Source organism: Lynx canadensis, chromosome C1, assembly GCF_007474595.2.
Source record: "Lynx canadensis isolate LIC74 chromosome C1, mLynCan4.pri.v2, whole genome shotgun sequence".
NCBI classification, from domain to species: domain Eukaryota; kingdom Metazoa; phylum Chordata; class Mammalia; order Carnivora; family Felidae; genus Lynx; species Lynx canadensis.
This window is the reverse complement of record NC_044310.1, coordinates 26,393,407-26,421,114: the sequence shown is the minus strand read 5'-3', so window position 1 is coordinate 26,421,114 and position 27,708 is coordinate 26,393,407. Positions and strand designations below refer to the sequence as shown.

The following is a 27,708-nucleotide window of genomic DNA, read 5'->3' as shown; positions in this document are numbered from 1 at the left end:
TCCCACACTGTCCCCTCTCCATCTTCTCACTGAGGTGGGATCGGGTTCTTCTCACCATCTTCTCTCTCAACCTTCCTTTTCTCTGCCTCAGGACCCTCTCCCATACCCCTCATACCCCTGGCTTGCTTTTTTTTTTTTTTTAAGTTTCATTTATTTTATAATCTCTATGCCCAACATGGGGCTCGAACTTGTGACCCCGAGATCAAGAGTCACATGTTTTTCCTACTGAGCCAGCCAGCCAACCCCCCCACCCCACCCCACCCTGGACTTACTTTCTTGAGGCCTCCCATGGGTTTAGGAGGAAAAGTCATTACAAGGTCTGGAAGTCCAGCAGACTTAGAGTTATCCCCCAAACCCACATTCCACGTGTTTAATCCACAGTCATTCATTCAGTGAGCTTTCCTGGGTGCTGTGGATATAAAGACGAAGACATAGACGCTGCTTGTGAGGAGCCCACAGGGTCGAGGTGGGATTGACAAGGAAGCAGGTAGAATAGAGTGATGAGGCTGTGATAGCACAGAGCCCGAGGCACCGTGGGGGCACAGAGGGGGCACCTCACCCACCTGGGGTGGTGGTGGCCAGGGGACTGCTCAGAGCAGCTTCGGGGGAGGATGGCCCCTGAGCTGAATCCTGGTGGAGCTGGAGTTGGTCGAATGCAGAAGAGGGTTAAGGGTCTTCCAGGAAGAGGCTACAGCTTGTTCAAAGGTACAGAGAATTGACCTTGCATGTGTCTTTTGGGTGTCCCTGGCCTTGCTGGTAAGTTCTTCACACGTTAGGGCTCTTCTGGGTGGAGAACTTACAAGAGCTCAAGGGAAAGCAAGAAGGGGGGGGGGCAGACAGTAGGGAAGGTTAGAAACTTCTCGGATTCAGGACTTCTGGGTTGTCCTTGAATTGCCCCTTTCCTGGGTAGAGAGGTCCTCTACGTTGGGATTTGAAGGGCCCAGCAGAAAGGGCCAAGGAGGGAACACCAGCCCTTCTTCTGCTATAACTGAGCCCTGGCTGTCCCTGGAGCTTCACTGCCACTCCGCTGCCTCCTGCTGCTTCTCCAGGGCTGCCCTGACCTCTCTGGGGGCTTCCTTTTTAACATGCACCTCACAGTGTCCTGCAGAGGAGCGAGGAGCTGCAGTGGCTGTGGAGTGGGAGCCCTGCAGTGTGGCAGAGAGTGCCCTGGCTATCCCATCTGCTGGCCTGTCTCTCTCTGCTTGCTTGTGGCTCCTCTCTGTAGAGTGCAGGGACGGGAATGATTCCTTGGGGCCTGGGGTTCTAAGACATCTGAGGATTGCAAAGTCAGAGCCTGTTTGGGGGAGAACTAACAGATTGCAGGGACCTTGCACAAAAGCAAGGGAAGCTGGCCCCATCAGACCAGGTGTCTTTGTTGGATCCTTAACCCTTTTGTTGGGACCCTATTTCTCCCACTGGACCTCAGCTCTCCCTCAACCCTCTTTTGAACCGCTCTTTGTCCTCAGAGCCCTTGTTCCTTTATGTTCCTCCCTGCGTTACCCTCTTCTGATTGAGTTCCAGCATCTTCACTGAGCCCTGCTCCTCCTGGTGGGTTACTTCCATCCTGGGAACCCATTCCGTCCCTGGGTCTCTGTTCTCATATTTATCTCTGTCCCTTCACCTAGCCTCACCCCCAGAGTCTCTGTCCCTCCCCTGAACCCTATGCTGTCCCTGAATATTGACCTTCTTAGTCTCCATCCTCGCCCCATTCAACCTGTTTCTTACAACAGGTGTTCGAAATCTTCCTTGCCTGCCCCAGCCCTCTCCCCCATGCCTCTATTTATACGTCATTCTTCCTAGTGTAGGCCAACCATCACAGGTTCCCTCACCTTTCCTGTCAGCCACCTACGGATTCGTCTAGATCCCCAGCTACCCCCATTGCCTTCCTTCTTGGCTCAGAGAAAAAGCCCAGACCACTCACCCAGACTGATCCCTCCAGCAGGGTTTGAGCCCATCTCCCCGGGATCCCCTCTATCCCTGAATTGACTGCCCCTTCTCCATCCTACATTTAAAGGCTAGCTTTGTCTTTACTGGCTCTTTCTCTTATTCTGAAAACATGCCCAAGTCTCTCATCCTACAAAATCTTCAACTCCGTACCCCCTTCTGTCTACTGTCTTCTCTTCATACCCAAGTTCTTAAAGCATAGGTTCTACACCTTCACTTCCTTTCATTCTCCCTTTATTACAGTCTGACATCCACATCCCCTGTCCTCTAAAATGTTCTGGCATTGGTCCCCAGTAGTCTCTTGAGAGCTCTCCTTGAAAGGCACTTTTCAAGGCTTATAATAATAATAGCTAACATTTACTGAGGACTTACTATGTGCTGGGCATGTCATATTGACTTATTTATCCTTCCCACCAACCCTGGGATGTAGGCATAATTGTCATTACTGATTCATAGATGAGGAAACTGAGAGAGTAATCAGTTTTGCCCAAGTTTGCCTAGCAAGTGATGGGGCGAGATTTTGAACATGGATTTTAACTCCTGAGCCCGAATTACTAACCTCTCAATGCACTGTGGCATTTGACATTATCAACTCCTTTTATTCTGGAAATGTCTCCTGTTTCCATGACATGGCATTCTCCTGACTTCCCTCCTACCCCTCTGCCCACTCCTTCTCAGGTGACTTCATAGGCTTTTCTTCCTTTCTTTGCAGTCCCCTTTTTAAATGTCAGTGAATCCCTCCCCAGCTCTCTTTCTTCTTTCCCCTGGGCTGTTTCATTCACCCCTATGGATTCAGCTGCCGCCCATGACTCCCACGTGTCTGCCTCCAACCCAGATTTCTCCAGTGAACTCCAGAACTGAACATCCAACCACCTGCTCAGCAGTTCTCTGCCAGACTTAAGATGCTCAACCCTGACCTATCACCTCTTCCCCAAACCTGCTTCTCTGGGATTCTGTGGCTCAGTGAACGACAGCACCATCCCCCAGGTCCTCAGCCAGCAGCCTCCCAGTCATCTGTGACTCCTCCCAGCGCACCCCCCACCACCCCCTCACCCCCTACATCTAATCAGGCTCACTGATGCTCCTTAACACCTCATTTCCATCTCCTCGTCCCCCTCATTGTCATGGTCTTAATTTAGGCTCATCATCTCTTGCCTGGCTAACAGCATAAGCCTTTTAATTGGTCTCCCTCCTGCCACTCGATCCCCTGCCCTTCTCCCAGCGCTACACAGTGCATCCCCCCTTTGGACTGTCAGAGTGCTCTTTCTGAACCAAATTTGATGGCACTTCCCTGCTTAGAGCCCTCTGTGACTCCTCAGAGAGGGAAGGAGGGAGAGTTGGAGGATTTAGGATGTCAGCAGGTTAAGAGAAGGAAGGAGCAGGAGGGGTGAAAGGTGAGGGCAGGTGATACTTCACTGCGGGGGGTGGGTCAACACAGGTCACTTTGGCCTCCGATCTTCAACCTCTTGGCACTTGGCATATCACCTCCAAGACTCCATAGGTGGCCCTCAATTAAGTAGTAAAAGGTCCATGGAGGATGATGAGGCATCTCCTGTAAGGGAGGGGACAGCTGAAACCTTGCCTCCGGCTCCACTTCTGCATGCCCCTGAGCATGGCCTGCTCCAGCTAGCAGAGCGCCCCGGCAATGGGGATAGAGGGTTCTGGCTTCTAGATTTCATAGGGACGTGTCTGAGAGACAGAAGCCCCTGTCCCTGCAGGTGCCGCAAGATGACTGGGGGGGTTACCCCACTGGGGGCAAGGATGGGGAGATCCCCTGCCGCAGGATGCGGAGCGGCAGCTACATCAAAGCCATGGGGGATGAGGAGAGTGGAGACTCAGAAGGCAGCCCCAAGACGTCCCCCAAAGCAGTCGCCCGGCGCTTCACCTCCCGCCGCTCCTCCAGCGTGGACCAGGCCCGGATCAAGTAAGGACAGGGAGGGCTGGGGGCGGAGAGTGGGAAGCTGATGCTGGGTCCCTGCAGAAGATGTGCACCAGAGGGGTTCCCTGCCTAGGATTCGACTGGGGGAGTCTCGCTTTGCCCCACAGAAAGAGGGGGTCCCTGGTGAGATAGCCTCTCTGAGTGCCTCTTTAGGAGAGTCTCTTCACCCAGGAGTCTCCTGGGAGGATCCCTGTCTGGGGGTTTCTGAGGTATAGAACCTGCTCAGAGGCCCCAGTGCTATTATTCCCCCTTCTAGCAGACCCCCATTCTGAATCTGGAATTTTGACCTTTCCCAGCTGCTGTGTCCCACCCCGGATCCATCCCCGGAGCTCCATCCCTGGCTACAGCCGTTCCCTCACCACCGGACAGGTAGGGATGGTCCAGCACACCTGAAGGAAAGGGTGGGAAGGAAGGGGGGTGGGGTCAGTCCCATACTCAGCCTATGCCTGAAAATCAGAGGTCTGCCCATGGAGAGAGCCCAGGTCTGGTTCTGGGGGGAGCTGGGAGGCCTTGGGACTCCTGGATCTGACTCAGCCTGGGGGTCTCAGTCACATCCTTCAAAACCACCGAGGGGCCTCTAAGTGATGAGTTTGCAGGGGCAACATCAGTTTTCTGAGGTTTTCCAGTCCTGTCATGGCCTGATTACTCCCAGTTCACCCCATGCAAAAGGCAGGCTTGATTGTGCAGATGGTACAGGGATAGGCAGAGCTGCGGTCTGAGAGATGGCCTGTGCTTGAGTTCTCTCCCCGCCACTCCAACCATTGGAAGACACGGCAACGCCTCTGTTTTCTCACCTTTAAAATGACAGTAGTAGTGATATTTATCTCAGGGGCTTTGTGAGAGTTCCGTGAGAAAATGTATGCAAACACAAGGTACCTGGCTCCAAAGTGGTACTTTATAAATGTGAGTTCCATCCCTAAGTGTAGACTTTCCCCTTAGCTAAGCAGAGGCGGTGCAGTTTAGTAATTACATGTATGGCATGAATTGGGATTCTAGCTCAGCTCCTTACCAGCCGAGTGACCTGGGGCAAGTTACTTGACTTTTTTGAGCCCCACTTTCTCTATTTAAAAATAGGCATCATAATAGTGCTCGTGGCACATAGCCAGCACTCAGTAAAGGTTAGCTATTTTTACTGTTTGCCAGGGAAAAAAGAGCAATGCAAAAAAGCAGTGCAGAAGAATGTCCACATTGGCTCCTATTGTTTGCTGCTGAGGTCTTTGTTACATTTCCTGAATCAGGGAATCTGATTGGCACAGCTGTTGTTTCTCATCAGACTAGCCTATGTTGCTCAACCCACTAGTTCAATGCTCAGTCCTCATTTTACTTGACCCATCAGCAGCATCTAACACAGATGAGGACTTTCGCCTTCCTGAAACACCTCAGTCAGTTGGCTTTGAGGACACCATACCTTTTAGGTTCTCCTAGATTCTCTCTGGCTGCTGACGCTTGGTCTTGCCACCAGTGCCTCTCCAACTCGCCAGGATCTGAACACTGGATTTTTTTCAGGGCTTAGTTTCTGGACTTCTCTCTACACTCCTTAAGTGAGCTCATTTAGGCTCATGGCTTTGAATATTACTTTACTTTATTAAAATTTTTAAAAATGTTTTTTGTTTTTGAAAGAGAGAGAGAGAGCAGGGGAGGGGCAGAGAGAGAGGGAGACACAGAATCCAAAGCAGGCTCCAGGCTCTGAGCTGTCAGCACAGAGCCCGATGCGGTGCTTAAACCCACGAACCGTGAAATCCTGACCTGAGCCAAAGTCAGATCCTTAACCAACTGAGCCACCCAGGCACCCTGGCTTTGAATATTATTGAGGGCCTGGTGACTTCCAAATGTGTATCTCCAGCCCCAGTCCTCTCATAATTGCTGGGCACGTGTGTCTAACTGTGTACTGAAATCTCACTTGGATGTTTAGTAGACATTTCAAATTTAAGATATCCACAACGAAACTGCTAGTACCCTTACCCCATTCCCCCTACCTCCCCAAACGTACTCCTCCGTCCACTGTCATCTCTGTTTCAGGTAATGACAACTTTATCCTTTTAGGAGTTCTGATCTAAAAGCCTGAAGTCAGTCTTGACTCCTTTCTCTGTCTCACATGCCCCATCCAAGCTTTCAGCAAACCTTGTTGGTCCCATCTTCAAGTATATCCAGGACCAAAGCACTTCTCACCTCCGATGCCACCACTCCAGCCTAAGTCACCATGGCCTTTGTCTGGGCTTTGACACTGCCTCCTGAATGGTCTCCTGCACGTGCCCCTGCCCCACTTCATTCTCTCTCAGTACATCCCAGAGTGATCATTTCAAAATAGAATTACGTTCACTCAAAACCCTCACCTTACTCAGAGGACTTACAAGGCCCTGCATGATCTGTCCCTTGCTACCTGCGAATCCCGCTCCTAATGCTCCTCCGCCTGTCACCCGCTGCAGCCACAGTGGTCCTCTTGCTACCCTTCTGACACCACAGGTGTGCTCCAGCTTTTTGTCTCCTTATGTTTTAGGTAGGTCTTTTGTAAATAGTTTAAGGAATTTAGTTTATATCTATAATGACAATGGCTTGAGGGTTTGGTACATTTACATTTATTGTGGTTACGGATACACCTGTATCAATACAACAGTATTACTGCTGTTTCATTGTGTGCCTTCTATTTCTCCTGCCTTTTGAGTGATGCTTTTCTACTCCTTTCCTACCTTCTTTTGGATTAGTTTTCTTCTTCATTTTTCTTACTACCAAATCCCACACTGATTTGGCAGTTCTATTTTCTATTTTCATTCTTTGTGGTCACTCTTATAATTTTCATGTGCATATTTGACTTAGCAAGGTCTAAATTTGACAGTTTCTTCTTTCCTTAGGATACTTTAGTTTTGATGACCTCTTCCCTTCTTATTGTACATGTTGCCTGGTATTTTGTTCCATGTTCTTTTTACCTCTCCAAATTAGTCTTTATTATTGTCACATTAAAAATTTTTTTTAACATTTTATTTATTTTTGAGAGAGAGAGAGAGAGAGAGAGAGAGAGAGAGAGAGAGAGAGAGAGATTGAACGGAGGAGGGGCAGAGAGAGAGGGAGACAAAGAATGTGAAGCAGGCTCCAGGCTCGGAGCTGTCAGCACAGAGCCCGACGCAGGGCTTGAACTCTTGAACTGTGAAATCATGACCTGAGCTGAAGTTGGAGGCTTAACCAACTGAGCCACCCAGGTGCCCAAATTTTATGCTGTTAGTACTTGATTATATAGACTCATATCTTTAACCCCTCCCCCCATAACTTCTTATGTTTCATTCCTTCCTTTTAAATATTCTTTAGTTACAATAAATTACGTTTAAAAAAATAAAAAATAAATCTTCTTTAGTAATTTTTTCAGTGAATGTCTGTTAGTATAAAACTCTGCCTTAGGGGCGCCTGGGTGGCGCAGTCGGTTAAGCGTCCGACTTCAGCCAGGTCACGATCTCGCGGTCCGTGAGTTCGAGCCCCGCGTCAGGCTCCGGGCTGATGGCTCGGAGCCTGGAGCCTGTTTCCGATTCTGTGTCTCCCTCTCACTCTGCCCCTCCCCCGTTCATGCTCTGTCTCTCTCTGTCCCAAAAATAAATAAACATTGAAAAAAAAAATTTAAAAAAAAAAAAACTCTGCCTTAAACAGAAGATGTAGTCTGCCCTCGTTTTTTAACATAAATTAGCTTATTATGGAATCTTAGGTCAACATTTATTTTCTCTCAGTGTTTTGAATGTATTCTTTTGTCATCTGTCTCCTCTTGTTGCTGTTGGGAAGTCTGCAATCAATCTAATTGTCTTTGTGCATAGTTTTTCATTTCTTTCTGATTGCTGTTGAGATCTTCTCTTTGATTTTGGTGTTCTGCAGTTTCATTGTAATATGTGTGTGTGCTCCCTGAATCTGAAGATTAATGTCATTCATCAAATCTGGAAAATTCTCTCATGGTTACTGTTTGTTGGTACATCTTTTTTCATCCTTTTACTTTCAACCTACTTGTGCTTCAAAAAAAAAAAATCCAATCTAACAATTACCACCTTTCGAATGAGGCTTTCTTGTTCATTCACATTTAATGTGATTATTGATATGGTTGGATTGTGTCATATGTCATTTTTGCTCCTCTGTTCTTTCTTTACTGTCTTCTCTTGTATTAAATGAATGTTTTAGTGAACCATTTTAATTTCTTTGTTATTAATTCCCTTTTACTATATTATTTGAGTTATTAGAGTTGCTCAAGGAATTACAAAGTGTATCATAACTGATTAAAATCTAATTAATTCTGGTAAAAAAATTAATTCTGGTAATTCTGCTCCAATGTGTCTCTTTCTTCTCTCCTCTCTTTATGCTGTTATTGTCTTGTACCTTTCCTATGTATATGCTATAAACTAACAGTTATTATAAAGGAATGTTGGTATTATAAATAATAGCTTTGTGAAATTTTGTACCTTTTAAAGAAGTTAGGAGAAAAAATGAGAAAAACATATCTATAGAGTTTTTTATATTTGCCATTTCTGGTCCCCTTCATCTCTTCCTGTGGATTTGAGTTACCATGAGGTATCACTTCCCTTTAGCCTGAACAACTTCCATTGTTTCTTGTAAGATAGGTCTGCAACAAATTCTTCAGTCTATATGTATTTGGAAACATCTTTAATTTTACTCCATTTTTGAAGAATAATTTTGCTGAATATAGAATTCCTGGCTGACAGTTTTTATTTTATTTTATTTTTTAAATATTTTTTAACATTTATTTATTATTGAGGGACAGAGCATGAGCATGGGAGGGGCAGAGAGGGGGGAGACACAGAATCCGAAACAGGCTCCAGGCTTCGAGCTGTCAGCACAGAGCCCGACGCAGGGCTTGAACTCACGAACCGTGAGATCATGACCTGAGCCGAAGTCGGACGCCTAACCGACTGAGCCACCCAGGGGCCCCAGTGGCTGACAGTTTTTAATTTCAACATTTTGAATATACCATTCCACTGCCTTTAGCGCTCATTGTTTCTGATGAAAAGCCCGTTGTTAATCATATTGTTGTTTTCTTGTATGTGATGAATTGTTTTTTCCCTTGTGCTATTAAGATTTTCTCTTGGTTTTTGGCTTTCAGCATTTTGACTGTAATGTATCTGGCTATGGATCCCTTTGTGTTTAACCTTCTTTGAATTTGCTGAGCTTCTTTAATCTGCGGAATGATATTTTTCATAACATTTGGAAAGTTTTGAGCTGTTATTTCTTTGTTCCTTTTTCTTCCCCTTTCTCTCTTCTTCTTTTGGAATTCCCATTACATGTATACTGCTTTACTTGTTATTGTCCTGTAGGTCTCTGAAGTTCTGTTTATTTTTATTATTTTTTTCTCTCCATTCTTCAGATAGGATAATTTATACTGATTAAGTTTACTGATTATTTCATATGCTGAGCCGTTCTAGTGAATTTTTCACTTCAGTTATTGTACTTTTCAGCTCCAGAATATCTATTTGGTTTTTTTTTTTTAATTTTTTTTTTCAACGTTTATTTATTTTTGGGACAGAGAGAGACAGAGCATGAACGGGGGAGGGGCAGAGAGAGAGGGAGACACAGAATCGGAAACAGGCTCCAGGCTCCGAGCCATGAGCCCAGAGCCCGACGCGGGGCTCGAACTCACGGACCGCGAGATCGTGACCTGGCTGAAGTCGGACGCTTAACCGACTGCGCCACCCAGGCGCCCCTCTATTTGGTTTTTTAAAAAAATTTTTTTTCTATCTTTTTGTTGTGATTTTTTATTCATGAAGTTATTGTGCTTTCTTTTAAATCTTTCAACATGATTTACTTTACTTCTTTTAACATATTTGTAATAGCTGCTTTGTAGTTTTTGTCTGTAGATCAAACATTTGGGAACATTCATATTTTCTTGTTTATTTGCATGTCTCATGATTTTTTTTGTTATATTCTGAACATTTCAGATAGCATATTGTAGCAACTCTGGATTCTTACTTTACCCCTTGATTGTTATTGCTTTGTTTATTATGTGTTTGTTAATCCCTGGACTAAATCTGTGAAATCTGTCTTCCATGCTAAAGGTGGCCTCTGATGTATTCACTAAATTTCTTTTCTTTCTTGTTTTTATTTTTAAGCCTGCCTTCCTAGGAGTTGTCCTGTGTCTGCATAGCTTCGTGTTCAGCCAGAGATTGGTCGGAGATTGTGCTCAAAAACCTTAAGCCAGAGAGGCTTCTCTCTGCTTATGGTTGTGTGTGTGGACTTGGGAGTACAAACTTCAGGCTCCTTTTAAGCCTACCCTGAATTTTACTTTTTGCCAGTCTCTCTTGTGTTATCTCCGCACATGTGCACAGGTCCCATTGGCCAGGGAGGTGCGGGCAGCTCAAGACGTCTCTGGTCTCTGCTGTGTATGCACTCACCCCTACTTAACTCAAGATATGTGGAGAGCTCATCAAACCTTCTCTAGCTGTTTCATCCCCTGAAACTTCTCTGTTAAATCTCTGCCTAATCTCTTAGTCCATTGCTTGTCCCAAACAGCATTGAAATCTCAGTTTAGCAGTGCTGCTGGCTATTCCTGCTCTATTTCCCCCCCCCCCTGTTCTTGATACTATACCTGACAATGTTCCAAATTAAGTGGCAGTGGCAATGAAGCAGCTGGTTTTCACAGCCTGCCTCACCCTGATTGAACTATTGCAACTGATAGAGCTGGGAACTTGAGTAATGGGAGCAGCCCCAGGCAAGGCCACCACAGACTCATGCTGTTCAGTAATTTTCATGTATATGTTTCTTTCTTGTATACCTTTGACTGATTTTCAGAGTGCGGAAATAGTTATTTTTGACAGTTTTGTCCAGCTTGTCACTCTGTCATGCTTGAAGTTAGAAGTGTGGAAAATTCTCCATCAGTATAATTATCTCCAAATATTGCCTCTTCTACATTCTCTCTATTCCTTCACCTGGAGCTCCTATTATTTGTTTTGTTTTAAGATTAAAAAAAATGTTTATTTTATTTTATTTTATTTTATTTTTTTGAGAGAGAGGCACAGCTCAAGTGGGGAAGGGGCAGAGAGAGAGAGGGAGACATAGAATCCAAAGCAGGCTCCTGGCTCTGAGCTGTCAGCACAGAGCCTGACCTGGGGCTTGAATCCATGAACCGCAAGATCCTATTCTTTCCTCCATGCATCTTAACCTCTTGTTCATATTTTCCATCTCTTTGCCTCTTTATGCTGCCTTCTGAGTAAGTTCCTTAGATGTATCTTCTGATTCACTAATTTTCTTTTCAGTTGTGTCTCATCTACGATTTAACTCATTAATTATGTTTTTATTTGACTGACTTTTTTTCAGTTCTGGAAAGCTGGTTTGGTTTCTTTTAAATATTTCTAGTCTTCTTTTCAAAGTTTATGTTCTTTTCTTATACTTTCAGTTTTATCTTTTAAGTTTTAGAAGTTTTAAACATAGTTTAAAAGCTAATCTGTTTTAGCTAAGGTAACACGAGCTGCTGTAACAGATGAAGCTTGAATTCTCAATGGCTTAGCTCAATAAAAGCTTAGCTGTTTATGTCGCAGTTTGTTTTAGTTATCTATTGCTGTGTGATGTATTATCCTCAAACATAGTGTCTTAAATCAACAAATATTTATTATTTCACCATTTCTGTGGGTCAGGAATCTCAATGCAGCTTAGCTGGGTACCCTCTGGATCAGGTGACTCACATGGCTTCAACAAAAGATGTTGGTCAGGGCTGTAATCATGTCACGGCTTGACTGGAGGAATATCTACTTCCTTTCTCACTCATATGGCTGTTGCCATGTGATGCTCAGTGGCTATTGGCCAGAGTCATCAGTTTCTTGACATGTGGGACTCACCATAGGGCTACTCAGAACATAACAGCTTGCTTCTCCCAGAGCAAAGACTCTGAGAGAGAGTGCTTGAGATGGAAGCCACAGTCTCTTTGTAATCTCATCTCAGAAGTGACATTCCATTGTATCCGCCATGTTCTATGTATTACAATAAGTATAGGCCATACTCAAGAGGAGGGAACTATACAAGGGTGTTAATGCTAGGAGGTGGACATCATTAGGGGCTGCGTCGTGGGTAGTGTACCACATGGTCTGGTATGAACTCATCTTCAGTGGAACTTTATCTGTGACAGTCCTGAACAGCCTGGGTTAGAAATTTGTTCCTCAGAAAATACTTTGCAATCGCTTCTGTTAGACTATTCTTGGTCTGGGACCATTTTATGTTAATTTTTAATTTGCAGGGAGGTGTCTGTCACCCAGGCCTATGCAGACAGAATCCTGTATCTATGTGAAGACCAGCTTGTGGCTACAAAAATCTTAGAACATTGGCCTACTTCTCCCCCCCTCCAGTGCCTAGATTACAGACTAGCTTCCTATTATCATCCTGTGCTGATAATTAATTTTTTTTTAGTCTACTTTTCATGAATGGTTTCCCCTTTCCTACCTTTATGGAGGTTCTCATTTCCAATGCTGTGTTTCATGTGGGCCCAGCGCCTTACTCCCACACCCAAGTGAGTGTTAATATCTAAACCCGTTAGTCCCTGAGACCAGCAACCTGCACCCCCACCTTCCACCGCCCCTGGGCTGTTTGCAGCCCTGACTCACACAGTTAATATTCTGATTTTCTAGTCTCCTCTTTGCTTTTGTCCCCTGGGGACACATCGTGCTTTCTTGTGAGCTCAGCTATGCATATAAAACATTTCTTATATTTTATCCAGTGTTTTAGAGTGTTTTGAAATGGGAGTGTTTTCCAAGGTTAGCTAAACTAAATGACACAGGTAAACTATAGAGGATGTTGCGTAGCCCCCAGATGAACCTGCCAACTCTAGCACGGACAATTTCAGTTAGACCCAAGCAAAGCGTTTTCTGCTAAATATCCCACACCCTGGGAAATATTTACCGATTCTGAGTCTGGTTTGGAAAAAGGCTAAGGTTCCTATTTTCTAAGAGGATTCTTTGACTTTGACTCTACTGAAAGTGGGGGCTGGGGGAAACAGGGTGGAAGGCAGTGCAGGGATAATAGGAGAATTCACAGCACAATGTTACAATTTTATAATTCTAATACAGTAAAGATCAACACCGGTGCCATATTCCTCTGGGAGTCTATACAAGTCTGTGTTTCCCTTAGGTCCTGGTCCCTTGTGGAAACACTTCAGAAGCTCCTCTTGGCCAGTAGAGATAGAAAGTGTGTCCCCAGGGAGTTTCCCACCTTCCCTCTGTCTGCCTTGGATAGAATTGGTCATAGGAATAGCATATGGTTGGGATTTCAAGAGCTTCAGAGACTCTGGGAAGGAGAGGCCTCTGAAAGGTACTGTCATTGTGATTTAAGACCCTCTGCTATATGCCAGATATTATGTCTAGAACTTTACACACAGAAGAGGCTTGGAGATACAGAGATGAGCTGCAAAATGAGATTCCTTCCATCTGTGGTATCCAGAATGCTCTCTACTGGAGTTAGATCAACTCTCCTATGCCCCAGAAGGGACTCTCTGAGCTGGATTGGTTCTAGTTGGGGAGTATCTTGAGCCTGGCCTAGAAATAGCAGGAGTTAGATCAGCTTCTGAGCTTTAGGAAATAAAACTGGTCCTTGGTACCCCAGAGGTCCAGAGATAGGAAACTTGCAGAAGTCATGATGAAAACCACAGCTGCCACAGAAGTGTGGCCTGTGCCAAACATGGCAGAACTTAACTTCTACAGGATCTTGGATTGATTTTTCCATGACCTGTGATTTCTGTACACTTGTAATGAAATTACTTTATTTTATTTTATTATTACTATTTTTAATGAAGTTACTTTAGAACAAGCCGCAGAAAGAAGTCCAGACACTCCTTTTTGATTACTGGGCCCACACTGGAAACACTGAATCCAAATTTTCACAAAATTTTGTCCCTGAGCTTTGAAGCAGCCAAAGCAAAGAGAGGCATATGGGTAGAGAGCCTTGGGTTCAGATCCTTGGAGTGGAGCTTGAGTTAAGGTAGGTTTAACAAGGTCCTCAGGAGATTCTGATGCTCAGTCAGCCTGGGAAAAGAGCCAGGAAACCTGGCATTTAACTTTGGTAAATCACTTACAAGCCGGGCATCTTTGGACAGTTCATCGGCTCTCTCTGAGCCTTAGTTTGGGCAAATTAAGATCAGTAGAATTGGATGGAAATTTCTGCTCAATTTGAGATAGAATTTAGTGACGTCATGTTATGCTTTGGAGGTGGAGTTATGGAAATGTCAAGTTGCATTTTACACGTGAGCCAAGCCACTACTTTATCCGTTGATTGCACATAAATATGATGTCATGAATCTCCTGGGAGATGTCACAAGATGCAGCCATGGGACACTTGGTGTCATATTTACCATGTGGATGCTACCGAGGACCTTATCCATAACTTCCTCCAATGGTCTCTACGTAATCACTCATGGGGGGATTTCTCTTGGGCTCAATAACAGGGAATAGTTGTGGTTCTCATGAGCAGTGGCTTTCTTCCAGGTAGGTCCTGAGACCTTCACATGTCATCCACTGAAGGCTTAGGATGTACCAGTACCTGCACCAAATGCCCCACATGTTTTTCTTTGAGTCCCCTAAATATCCCTATGAAGATGGTACCATTATCATTCTCATTGGGCAGGTGATAAAACTGAGGCCCCAAAGCTTTAAGTAGTTAGTAGTGCTAGGAAGGTGCAGAGCCAACATCTGAGTCCAGGTGGGTCTGGCTCTGTAGCCTGTGCAGGCAACCTGCAGGCTATACTCCTTGATGCTTTGGCTGCTCTGAAGCTCAGGGTCAAACTTGTACTCATCCTGTGCTCTGGGTGTAGAGCTTATCCCTGGACCACCTACCTTTATTTTTCCTTTGTGCCAGTTTTCTCATATAATACGAACGATGCTGCAATCTCTGCGGTACATTTAGTCTTAGTGCAGTGCTAGGGGACACGGTTCCATGAACAGAATTTTCGTTTTGCTTTTTTTCTTAGTTGCTTTAATTTTTTTAAACCACCATGGATTCTGTACCACAAAATATCAAAACAAAAACTTTTGCTCCGTCACTTACCCATTAATTTCTGCCCTGCCCCATGGTATATATATCTCTATAGGGTGCAATCAGTTTTGTAATGTAATGGATCATAAATAATAAAATAAAAGGCACGCACTGCCTTCCCTGCAGTTCCCCACCTCCATACTGGGCAGGAGGGTGGATGTCCCTGGTCCTCTCCCTCTGGGTTAGGTGAGAGAAATGTGAGGGGCTGGCTGTAGGTGGAGAGAAAGAAGAGGCAGTCCCAGGTGTCCGGGAGAGGCATAGATGGGGTGGAAGGAGAAGTATTTAGGGTAAAGAACAGACCCCAAGACAGTGGAGGCAGGCCTGGAGAGCCGCACAGGACATAGGATCCTCAATCCTTCTTCTTTGCACAGAGTGAGGGTTTCTTTTCGTCCCAGCATCACACAGAGGCAGTCTCTGCAGATCCAGATATATTCCTAAGGCAATGCGCCTCAGAGACACCCGCTTTCATCCCAGCACCCCTGTAACTATCCTCCCTACCCCCTGCCCCCAGCTCAGTGAGGAGCTGAACCAGCAGCTGGAGGCCGTGTGCGGGTCTGTGTTTGGGGAACTCGAGTCCCAGGCAGTGGACGCCCTGGACCTGCCCGGCTGTTTCCGCATGCGGAGCCACAGCTACCTCCGGGCCATCCAGGCCGGCTGCTCTCAAGACGACGACTGCCTGCCCCTCCTTGCTGCCCCTGCCTCTGTCTCAGGGAGGCCCGGCTCCTGTGAGTGTGCCCTCTCTGCACCCCCGCCCGGCCCTAGGTTGGAGAGCGCCCTGGGTTCTGGCGCTGGCCCCAGTCACAGCTGTGCTGTGTGATCTTGGGCAGCTGGCTTGCCTCTCTGGGCCGCATGATGGGGAGAACAAGCCTCGGCTCTGTACATAGCAGCGCTTGGAGGACGCGTGCCTGCTGCCTCCTCTGGCACCGCGTGGGTGTGGGGCGGTGGGCCACAAGACACCCGCTGGGACGCGAGTTTCTCACCCGCTGCGTTTCTGCGTTCCGGCCACAGCCTTCAACTTCAGAAAGGCCCCGTCCCCCATCCCGCCGGGAAGCCAGGCCCCGCCCCGCATCTCCATCACGGCCCAGAGCAGCACCGACTCCGCCCACGAGAGCTTCACGGCGGCCGAGGGCCCCGCCCGGCGCTGCAGCTCCGCGGACGGGCTGGACGGCCCGGCCATGGGCGCGCGCACCCTGGAGTTGGCTCCGGTGCCACCCCGGGCCAGCCCCAAGCCCCCTACACTCATCATCAAGACCATTCCTGGCAGGGAGGAGCTGCGGAGCCTGGCGCGGCAGCGGAAGTGGCGGCCGTCCATTGGGGTGCAGGTACGGCAGGCAGGACGAGGCGCCGAAGCAAGCTCAGGCCCTGGCCGGTGGGGATGGGTTGACCTTTTCCTTGGTCTGCTCTGTGCCTGGTCATCGACAGGGCCCTTACAACCAGTCCCGGCCCACTCCCTTGTCACTTGTCGTGGAGCCATCGCCTCTACTGGTTGCCAGTACCATGCCTCTGACCTCCTGGGTCTCTTTTCTTGTTGGGTCAGATTGTCTTTGCAGTATCTGCCCACTGGCTTGGGGCTCAGCCTCTGCTCACCCCTCTGCCTGGGGAGAGCTTGTGTCCCTTGTCTAGCCCCGGCCACTGACTCCCGCTACCCTGCCGCCAGGTGGAGACTATCTCGGATTCGGACACGGAGAACAGGAGTCGAAGAGAGTTCCACTCCATTGGTGTTCAGGTGGAAGAGGACAAGAGGTAGGTCTGGGTGGGGCTATCTCAGGCTTTCTTGGGGGAGAAGAGGAGAGGAGGCTGCACAGTGCCCTTCTTGGTGCGGTCTGCCTGCACACCCTCTCTTTCTGGACTACGACTAGAGCCCTCCTAATGGGGAGGAGTCTGGGCAGCCACAGAGGTTACCCTCGGAGATGTCAGCAGGGCAGCCATCAGATCTAAAGTGAGTTCTCCTTGTACCCGTGCCTGTCCCAGGTGTTCCGAGGCGACAGGAGTGGTTGGAGGAAGGGGCTGGTAGGGAGAGGTAACAGGTCGGTGCTGAGCAGGCCTCCAACAACTGTCCTTTATGGGGGATAGCAGGATTTTCCTAATCCCTCCTTATGACCTGTGGTGTACAAGTATGTGAGCTCAAAAAGAAACAAATAAACATGAAGATTGCCTCTCAGGGGCCTCTGGCAAATGTAATACTCCTCCTCACTTGGCTCGTACAAGCATTTAACCAGTCAGGGGTACCTATTACATGCCTGAGTCTGTGGTGTACCCAAGATAGTAGAATTACCAGCAGCCACTATTCTGGCATTAGGTGGCCTCAGCAACACTGCTTCCTTAATCTCCAGCTGAAAAATTAGCATTCAGCTCTGGAGGGGATACTGGGAGGAGTCCCTCTGTTGTTGGCTCCCTATGGGAAGATGCTTTCTCTAATGACCATGTGGCAGTGCCACAGTGGCCCATCTGCCCTCTGGGCTGCAATGCCACCAGGCCAGTGGCCCTAAGTACGGTGGCTGCAAGAGTTTCATGGTAATCTGTGTTGTCCAGGCCATACGCACTAGAGGAATAGAGTTAAAGTCTTAGTAGCAGCCCCTTCAGCTGTTCCCAGCTGCCACTGTTGGGCCTTTTGACCTCCCCTAAAGTTCTGTTAGCTATTTCTGGGAACCCCTGGGAGTAGTGTGTGTGTGTGTGTGTGTGTGTGTGTGTGTGTGTGTGCGCGCGCGCGCCTGATCAAGTTGTGGGGTTCCTGTGGGCTGCACCAGTTTTCTTTATGCACGCTCCAGCTCCCTGCCATTCCATATGCTCCTGAGGCTGTAAATGCTTCCACCAAGGGTGATCAATAGCTGCCTTGTTGCCTCCATTGCTCCTGAAAGCCACTGTCCTCCAAACTCTTAATATTCCACAAAGATCCCAGGAAAGGAGCGCTTTATGGCAAACCCAATTCACAAGTCCATGACCTGAGTTCCTGATTGGTGGTGTAGGAGTCACGGAGGGAGGCAGCTCTGTGTTCAGAACTCTTCCCCCAACTCTAATGCTGCTCTGTGGACCATCAACCAAACCCACTACCCACACTCACTCCTTTATAAGGCTTCTTGGTCCCTCATCCAGTGAGACCCCTGGGGGTCCCTGTATTCTTCCTAACAAGCCTGAATCCTGGAAAGAGTGCAGTAGACATTCTACTGAGATTCTGGCTAAATCAGTAAACTTTCATTCATTCATTCATTCAGAAAATGCTCATTGAGCATCTCTTATATGACTGTTCCTATTAAAGGCTCATGGAAACATCAAAGACATGAGTCTTGCCCTCACAGAAGTTATGGCTTGGAAGGGAACCAAGGCAGTGAATAAATACTCCACATAAAGAAATATGATCATGCATTATGGTGTAATATGTAATGGGATATTATTACATGTTATGGTGGGAATATGAAAGAAAAAATCTAAGAGAGAAGGCATCTTATTTAGGGTAAGTGGGTAAGTCAAGGATTGACTGGGAATACTCAGGTGATGATTGTTGGTGGAAGGGTACCAGGAAGAGGGAAGAGCATGTGTGAAGGCACTTGGGCAGGACAGAGTTTGACATGCATCAGGAACCAAAAGAAGGTTCTGGGGCTGGTGTGGAACGAGATGGGGCAATGGTGAGGGAGTGGATTGGAGAATAGGCAGAGGTCAGGTCATGCAGAGCACGGGCATGATAAAGAACTGGAATTTAATTATAACTAATGAGTAGCCATTAAAAGGTGAAAGAAGCATGACAGGATCTAATTTATGTTTACAAAAGATCACTAGCTGCTAAGTGGAGAATGAACTTGAGGGAAATAATAGTGAGTATGGGGAGTCTAGTAAGCAGGAATGTTTCCTGATACAGAAGAAAGGTGATAGAGCCTTTTGCATCATAGAGGACCTCTTTTTTCTATTTTATTTTCTAATTGGGCACTACCAGTGCACGGGAAGATTATAAAGTTTTATACGTTGATTTTTGTATTCAGCAGATTAGCTGCTGTCTCTTATTAGGACTCGTAGTTTGTCTGAAAATCATGATGGATTTTCTATATAGTTGGTCATGTCTTCTGTAAATAAGGATATTTCTTTTAAATCTGTATTCTTTTAATTTCTGTTTCTTGCAATAATGCATTGTGTAGGACTTCTAGTTCACTGTGGAGTATAGCAGTCTTGTCCCATTCCTGACATTGGTGGTTATCTTCTCAAATCCTGCTCACAAGTTAGGTGATGTTTGGTACAGTTTTAGGTGGATACTATTTATCAGGTTAAGGAAATTCCCTTCTATTCCCAGTTGGCTAAGAAGTTTCATTTTTGTTTCCTTTTAAATAGAAAATGAGCTGGAATTTTATTGCATGCTTGTTCAGAATCTACTTGGATGATCATAGATTTTCTCCTTTCATCTGTAATGTGAATTATATTAATAGATTTTCCACGTTGATCCATTATTTCATTCCTGGGATGAACGCTGCTTGATGCTATTGTCAGTTTGGATTAAGTTTTGCTGGAAGTAGCAGAGCCTCAATAGAATCTTTAAAAAAATTTTTCTAATGTTTATTTTTGAGGGGGGTGCAGAGAGAGAGGGAGACAGAGAGGATCCAAAGTGGGCTCTGTGCTGACCAGAGAGTTCAGTGCGGGCTCGAACTTGTGAACTGCAAGATCATGACCTAAGCCAAAGTCGGACGCTGAACTGACAGAATCACTCAGGTGCCTGGAACCTCAATAGTATCTTAAGTGAGTTTCTCCTTCACTTAGAAAAAGAAAGGCCTGGAGGTAGAAGTGCAGTGTCAGGATCCAGGCTTTTTCTATCTTGCTGGTCTTGCACTCTGTGCATCGCCTCCTTCCCAGGAGCTGATGCCCAAGCTCCAGCCAGTCCTATCTGTATTCTGAGAAGTACCAAGGAGGAAGAGAGGAGGGACACAGTCCTTCCTTGTAAAAAAGACTTTCTGAAAATTACATATGACATGCTCAGGTACATCACATTGGCTAAAACCTCATCATGTGGCATCTAGCTGCAAGGGAGGCTATGAGATGTATAGTCTTAGTTGGGAAGCAATGTACAACGAGCAGGGCACATTGCTGAAAATCAGGTTTCTTCTGGCTAAAGACAAAGAGAAGAATGGACATACGGAACTCTAGTGGCTTTTGTCACAGTCTTGCTGTATTATTTTTATATACATTACTGGATTTTTGAATAGCTACTACTTTAAGATGTTTTTTGGGTTTATTTTTGAGAGAGAGAGAGAGAGAGTGTGAGTGGGGTAGGGGCAGAGAGGGGGGACAGAGGATCTGAAGTGGGCTCTGTGCTGACAGCAGCGAGCGAGATACGGGGTTCGAACTCATGAACCATGAGATGAACTTGGATGCTGAACTGACTGAGCCACCCAGGTGCCCCTACTTTAAGATTTTTATATCTGTGTTCATAAGTGATATTAGATGACGGTTTTGCTTCATTGTTGTTATTCAGTTCAGGCATTTAGGTTATGCTGGAGTCCTAAAATGAGTTTGGAAGCCTTATCTGTGTTTCTGTTCTTTGGAACAATTTGTGTAAAGTAGGAATTATCTATTTCTTAACGTTTTGGTAAAAGTTGCCCATAAAACTATCTAGGCCTGATGTCTTTGGGGCTAGGAGAAACTTTTTGAACTACAGCTTTAGTTTCTTTCATGGTTATTGACCTATTCAGGTTTTCTTTTTCTTCTTGAGTCAGTTCTGGTGATTTATATTTTTCTAAGAAATGGGCCATTATACAAAAAAAAAAAAGACAGTTTAAAAAATTTTTTTATAACATTTATTTATTTTTGAGAGAGAGAGAAACAGAGCATGAGTGGGGGAGGAGCAGAGAGAGAGGGATACAGAATCGGAAGCAGGCTCCAGTCTCCGAACTGTCAGCACAGAGCCTGACATGGGGCTTGAACCCACAAGCTGTGAGATCATGACCTGAGCTGAAGTTGGATGCTTAACCAACTGAGCCACCCAGGCACCCCAAAATGACAGTTTTAAAACATTTTGGCACAAATATTCTTTGTCATAGTATTATAATTTTATAAGTTTTTATTGTATCTGTAGCTTATGCCCCTTCTTTTCATTCCTAATACCATATATGTATGTCCGATCTCTATTTCTTCGATCAATGTTGTCTGAGGTTTGTATAGTTTATCATTTTAATATATTTTAAAGATATATATATTTTTAGAAGAAGCTATTTATTTATTTTGGGGGGGCACAGAGAGAGAGAGGAAGAGAGAGAGAATCCCAAGCACGATGTGGGGCTCAAACTCACAAACCGGGAGATCATGACCTGAGCTGAAACCAAGAGCCAGATGCTTAACCAGCTGAGTCACCCAGGTGCCCCTTAAAGTTATATTTTATCAGTCTTTAAGAAAACTAGCTTTTGGGTCATTAGCATCTCTATTCTTTCTTTTTTATCTTTAATGTTTCCTTTTTTTTTTTTTTTACTTTTGTGTTATTATTTTTTCTTTTTCCTATCTTCTGTGACTTTTTTAGTTTCCTGAACACTATTTCTTATTTTCTAACGTGTGTTTTTAAGGCTATAAATTTTCTTTTAACTATGCTGCTATAACTGTACTTCATAAATTTTGAGATGCAGTATTTTTATTGTTCAGTTCTAAATAGTTTGTAACTTTTATCCTAATTTCCTTTTTCACCTGTGAATTCCATGAATTATTTACAAGTTTTTATTTTGTTTTGTTTTAGTTTCCAAATTATTTTGTGGGGGGTGGTGGGGAGCTATCTTTCCACTACTAATTTCTAAATTTGCTGCATGTGGTAATAGTATGCATTCTGTATGATATTTTTTATTCCTTAAAATTTGTTGAGACTTCCTCTCTCATATATACATTTATTATATAAATGGTCAGACTTCTAAATTATATTTTTCAAATGTTTAGCTTTGATTTTTGTTTAAAGTTTTTAGCCAGTTCTGAGAGAGTTGTATTAAAAATGTCTCACCGTGGTTGTGGATGTGTCATTTTCCCTGGTACTTTTATTAGTTTTTTCTTCAGTTTGAGAGTGCTACTTAGAAGTATTCAGGCTTATGATTGTTATGTCTTCTTGGTGGGTTGCCCCTTTGATCATTAAATAGGCTGCTGATCATCCTCACTAATGTTTTTTGCCTTGACGTCTATTTTGCCTGATTTTATCATTATGGTTGTTTTCTTTTGGTTAATTTTCCAAAATCTCCTTTTTCATACTTTGATTTTCAACCTCCTTATATCCTTTTTAGATCTGTTGCTTGTAAGCAGTGTGGGGCTAAAATTTAGTAGATGTATTTAGTCTATTTCTATATATACATATACATATACATATACATATACATATACATATACATATATTGATTACTCATTTATTTGGACTTATTTTTATTATCTCTTTAACAATGCCTTTTCTACACTCCCCCCCCTTTTTTCTTTTTTAAAGTAAGCTCTATGCCCCACATGGGACTTGAACTCATGACCCTGAGATCAAGAGTCACATGCTGTACTGACTAAGCCAGCTAGGCACCCCGTCATGCTTTTTCTTTGCTTTCCTCCTCTCCTACTTCTCTGCCTTCTATTGAACTGATCAAATTTACTTTATTTCTTTTTTCCTTCTACTGCTTTGGAAGTTTACATTTTAGTAGTGATTTTCCTCAAATGTTTAGCAAATATACTTAATTTCATATTTTTCTACTAAAGTCTAGGGGCGCCTGGGTGGCGCAGTCGGTTAAGCGTCCGACTTCAGCCAGGTCACGATCTCGCGGTCCGTGAGTTCGAGCCCCGCGTCAGGCTCTGGGCTGATGGCTCAGAGCCTGGAGCCTGGTTCTGATTCTGTGTCTCCCTCTCTCTCTGCGCCTCCCCCATTCATGCTCTGTCTTTCTCTGTCCCAAAAATAAATAAACGTTGAAAAAAAAAATTAAAAAAAAAAAGTCTAAAACCAGTGAGTATTTCTACCCTTCATGGGCAAACACCAAGAAGCTTGGAACACCTTAATTTCCTTCTTAACTCCCTCTTCCCATCTTCCATGTTGTATTTGTCTAGTATTTTGACTATACCTCCTTAAAAAAAAACTCTGCTAAAGCAGCTGTTCTTATATCTTTCATGGTCTAATAGTTTAGATTTACAAGCATATTTTAGACCAACTTACATGTTCACTATTACTTGTTACTGCCCACTCCGTCCTCATGCGTTCAGCGTTTTCTGTGCTGAAGTACTGCTTCAGCTTGGGACCAGTTTTAGAGTCCATGTCTCTTCTTGAGGTTTCTGGATTTCAGTGCTAGCACTCACTGTAACTCATACCCACACACAAAACGGACTTCCAGGCCACATTTCTGAAGCATGACCTGCATTTTCTAGTCCACGTTTGTAAGTAAAATGACCCTTCGTGGCTGCTGGCTTTGTACATGGGGTCTCCTTCCAGCTCCCCAGGATGCACGGGTTTGGGGGCTTTCCTCTCTTCCTCCCTGAGCATTACCATCTAGCCTCTAGCATATGTCTGGCCCACTATTCCTGTGGCTCACTTGGCTTAGATTCCCTCTCACTTCTTAGGTTTTGAATTTCCTTTTTGTCTCTAGTACCTGATGATTTCTCTCTTTCTATTTTCAAGCTTGGCACTATAGCAGAAACACCGTTTGACTTTATTTTATCCAGTATTTCTCTGTGTTTCAGTGTGTGTGTGAGTGGGAGCTTTTCAAGTTAGTTCAGTCTGCCGTATTGATCAGTTGTCTGGACTAGGCTGATAGCAGTAGATACGGAGAGAAGCGGACCAATTTGAGAAGCATTTTGGAGCAAAGTCATGGAAGGACAGGGACAGGCTGAGGGGAGGTCTTTCTTGCTCTTGTGTAGGTATTCGTGGGGTCTTGGTGGGGTGAGCTGGTGAGGGGGAGAAGGTGTTGGATAAATGTCTAAAGAGCTGAATTGCCCGGGACAGGTGATCATGCTGGGAATCCAAGGGGGTGACAGGTGGGGAGAGAAGAAATCTGGCGCATCTCTCTGGCCAGGCTCCCTTGCTTGTCTGCTGCAGGCATCCTTAGTTATCCACCTGCACTGTCCTTTCTGTCCCTTATGTCCCTGGCACTTTAAGTCTGACTTACCACACACCATGCCCCAAATGGTACATAAAAGCGAGCCATGACTACCAGCAGCCTTTCCAGGCAGACATCCAGGAGCCCCCACCTGCTGCCGCCCCATTTTCTTGGACTCTCTTGTTCTTACTCCTGTCTCACTGGCCCCGGTATCTGTCATCTCTCTCTGCCCGTTGGTTTTAGAAATTGCCAGAAAGGAAAGGTCTCTCCTCTTCTGCCTTTCGGTGTGTTCCCTGCCAACCTGTTGGGTGAAGAGTTCAGATTTATTGCCCCTTAGACCTGTTGTCAGTGGGTTTTTCCAGTTGCCCATATCCGTGGTGCCTTGGCTTAGAACTACACAGGGATGGGTGGCTGTGGGTGCTTCTTCAGTTCCATCTCCGCTGCACCCCCAACTAAGATTCATTTGTCCACAGATATTTATTAGACCCCTATTATTTGTCAAGTACTATGCTGGGCACTGAGGATACAAAGGTAAGTGGAACCAGACAGCCCCTGCCCTGTGAAGCATACTGCCATGTTAAATCTAAGTAGCTCATAAATGATGTAGAAGTACAGCTGTGGTGGTGCCACAAAGGAGAGATATGTGCACAGTTGAGAGTGTATCGTAGGGGGCTTTGACCTGGTCAGGGTTTGGCGTGGCTTTCCTGAGGAAGTGACATTTGGGTAGAGATCTCGATGAATGGTTAATACAGTTTAACTAGGTGGAAGTGGGAGATAAGAGTGTCCTAGGCAGAAGGAACAGTATGTGCTAAGTCCCTGTGGTGGGAGGGAGCATACATAAGAAACAGTTACCAGAGCTGTTTTAGGGCATCCTACAGCACCTGTCTACCCAGACCCAGCATACTCTGGGCCAGGATAAAAGAATGCATGGGAGGGCGCCTGGGTGGCTCAGGTGGTTAAGTGCCTGACTTCAGCTCAGGTCACGATCTCACGGTTCATGGGTTCGAGCCCCACATCGGGCTCTGTGCTAACAGTTCGGAGCCTGGAGCCTGCTTCGGATTCTGTGTCTCCCTCTCTCTCTGCCCCTCCCCCACTAACACTCTGTCTCTCTGTCTCAAAAATGAATAAATGTTAAAAAAAAAAAAAAGAATGCACAGGGATGCCTGGGTGGCTCAGTTGGGTAAGTGTCTGACTTCAGCTCAGGTCTTGATCTCATAGTTCATGAGTTTGAGCCCCATAATGGGCTCGCTGATGTCAGCACACAGAACCTTCTTCGGACCCTTTGTCTCCTTCTCTCTCTGCCCCTCCCCTACTCATGCTCTGTCTCAAAAATAAAAATAAACATAAAAAAAGAATGTATCACATGACCTTGCTAAATGTTAGAAGACTATTCCTGGGGCCCTTTAAGAACATAGAAACCATATGAGTTTTGCTTCAAACTCTAACTATGGGAATCCCCTCCTATCTTTTACCAGTAGATCCTTCCTATTAAGAGTTTATCTTAAATTCCAGATTTAGCAAAAATAAAACAAAATAAACAAAAAACACCAGAATGCTCAGTTAAGTCTGGTTGTCAGATAAACGATGAAGAGGTTTTAGTATATGGAGTTCCCCCAAATTGTATGAGATATACTAAAAAATTACCTGTTATTTATCTGAAATTCAAATTCAACAGGGGCTCCTGTATTTTATCTAACAACCCTACTTATACCCAGTTGTGCCCAAACAGGGCCATCTGGAGAACTCTATGGGAGGAAGGCAGCCCCCTCCCCACCCCACCCCACCCCACCCTTTCCTTAGCATCATGGTAATTTCTGACTTTGGGCCTTGGGAATGGCATGTACTGAAAGAATAGAAGCCCCTGAGCCCTGGGAAGGAAGTTTCCATCCTCATGAATTTGTACTCCCAGAGCAGTCATGTGAAAGCAATGCACTGCTGATTGACCACAAGCCCTGGATGTGGATGTGGCCACTGCTCTTCTTAAATCTCCTATCCTGGCCCCACCTGTTACTGTCTTAGTCCCCAGGCTGGGGTGGTGGACTCAAGGCCCCTGATTGATGATATATATAAGCCTTTAGCTGCTTTCTCAGAGAGGGAGCCAGTACAATAGGTGTACCTTGCTGAAATGTCACTGCCCTTCCCCCTCCCTGCCCAGTTCCCTCCTTACACCCCCGCCAGCCTGCTGCCAAATACTCCTGACAAAACCTCTTGACAACTCCTGAATGCTGAGCATTCCTTGGACGCTGTGTCTCTTGGGATAAACCAGTTTCTTCCCAGAGCCCTTTGTGTTATCCCTTAGAGAATCACAGTAGAAATGTCTCCCTGAAGTAACCATGTAACAACTTCCAGAATCATCAGGAATGTGATCATTGTCACCCCAAAGAGCTCGAGGGGGGAGGCTTCCTCAACCTTGTTAAAAAGCTTGGGGAGATGGGGTGCCTGGGTGGCTCAGTTAAATGTCCGACTTTGGCTCAGGTCATGATCTCGTGGTTTGTGGGTTCGAGCCCCGCATCAGGCTCTGTGCTGACAGCTCAGAGCCTGGAGCCTGCTTCAGATTCTGTGTGTGTGTGTGTCTCTCTCTCTCTCTCTGCCCTTCCCCCACTTGTGCTCTGTCTCTCTCTCTCAAAAATAAATAAAGTGTAAAAAAAAATTTTAAAAAAAAAAAGCTTGGGGAGAAAATATTGTGACAGGCATTGTTAAGAAGTAGTGATGATTCACAACTGAAGCCAGTTTATATCCTGTGTTTACAGCTATTGGTGAGACCACAGCAAATACTGCCAAGAACAGAATTAAGTAGGGACATAAGCCCTGGACTGAAAATTCATCTGTTAGAGTTAGGATTAGGTTTGGCTGTAAGTTCCAGAAAACCCCCAGTATGACAGAAGTTTATTTCCCTCTTGCTTACAAGAAGTCTAGAGAGATTAGGTTGAGAGCTGGTAGGTGCTGTGCAGTGTTGGGACCCAGGCTTCTTCTATCTCATTACTTCTCCATCCTTAGCACTTGGCTTCCATCTCATATTCCCATATGGCTGCTTGAGTCCAGCCATCACATCTGCATTCCAGTCAGCAGGGAGGAGGAAGGAACAAAGAAGGGTACATTTTCCTTTTAAGAACATTTCCTGGGAGTTGCACATACCCCTTCTGCTTATATCCTGTGAGCTAGACCTTAGCTATATGGCTATCCCTAGCTGCAAGGGAGACTGGTAAGAGAATCGTTATTCAAAGTGGCCATGTGTCCAGCTCAAAACTGTGGTATTCTATTACTAAGGAAGAAAGGGAGGATGGATATTGGGGGGATGATTAGTGGTCTCTACCATCCTTCCTTCCAACCAGCCGACCTACCCACCCACCCATCCACCAACCAACCAACCAACCACTCAGCCAACGTTTATGTGAGGAATGGCTCTATTTATAAGGGAGACAGAAATGCAAATAACTAACTATAATACAATGTGCTTTGGAGTACAAAAGAGGTTTTATTCAGAATGCCCTGTGAGAACAGATGGAAGTGATCAGCAGCAATCACAATAATTAATAACTACAATCCCTCACTGGGTTCTCAGTGCTACATTCCCACTATTGTATTTGTCTAGCTCCCTTTCTTTTCAGTGAGAGCTATAAACCTCCCTGCCTCTCCATACAATAGCTAACACTTACAATGGGTAGGCCAGGTGCTGTTCTAAGTTCTTTACATATATTATCTCACGAGAATCCTGTGATCATTCTCATTGATAGACAAGGAAACTGAGGCACAAGCTGTAGAGCTGAGTTTTGGATCCAGGCAGTCTGGCTCCAGGGAGCATGCGCTTAGCCACTTTGCTGGGCCGTGTCC

The 27,708-nt window shown here is 45.4% G+C and overlaps 1 protein-coding gene across 1 annotated transcript in view; it reads left to right on the top strand.

The window, feature by feature from the left end:
* Positions 1 to 27,708, top strand: part of DLGAP3 (DLG associated protein 3) — a 41,592-nt gene that overhangs the window by 3,278 nt on the left and 10,606 nt on the right. The window contains exons 3-7 of the mRNA XM_032594253.1: positions 3,663 to 3,868; positions 4,180 to 4,252; positions 15,384 to 15,597; positions 15,881 to 16,194; positions 16,530 to 16,615. Coding sequence (XP_032450144.1) covers positions 3,663 to 3,868; positions 4,180 to 4,252; positions 15,384 to 15,597; positions 15,881 to 16,194; positions 16,530 to 16,615 — 893 coding nt within the window. The remainder of the gene's footprint in view (positions 1 to 3,662; positions 3,869 to 4,179; positions 4,253 to 15,383; positions 15,598 to 15,880; positions 16,195 to 16,529; positions 16,616 to 27,708) is intronic.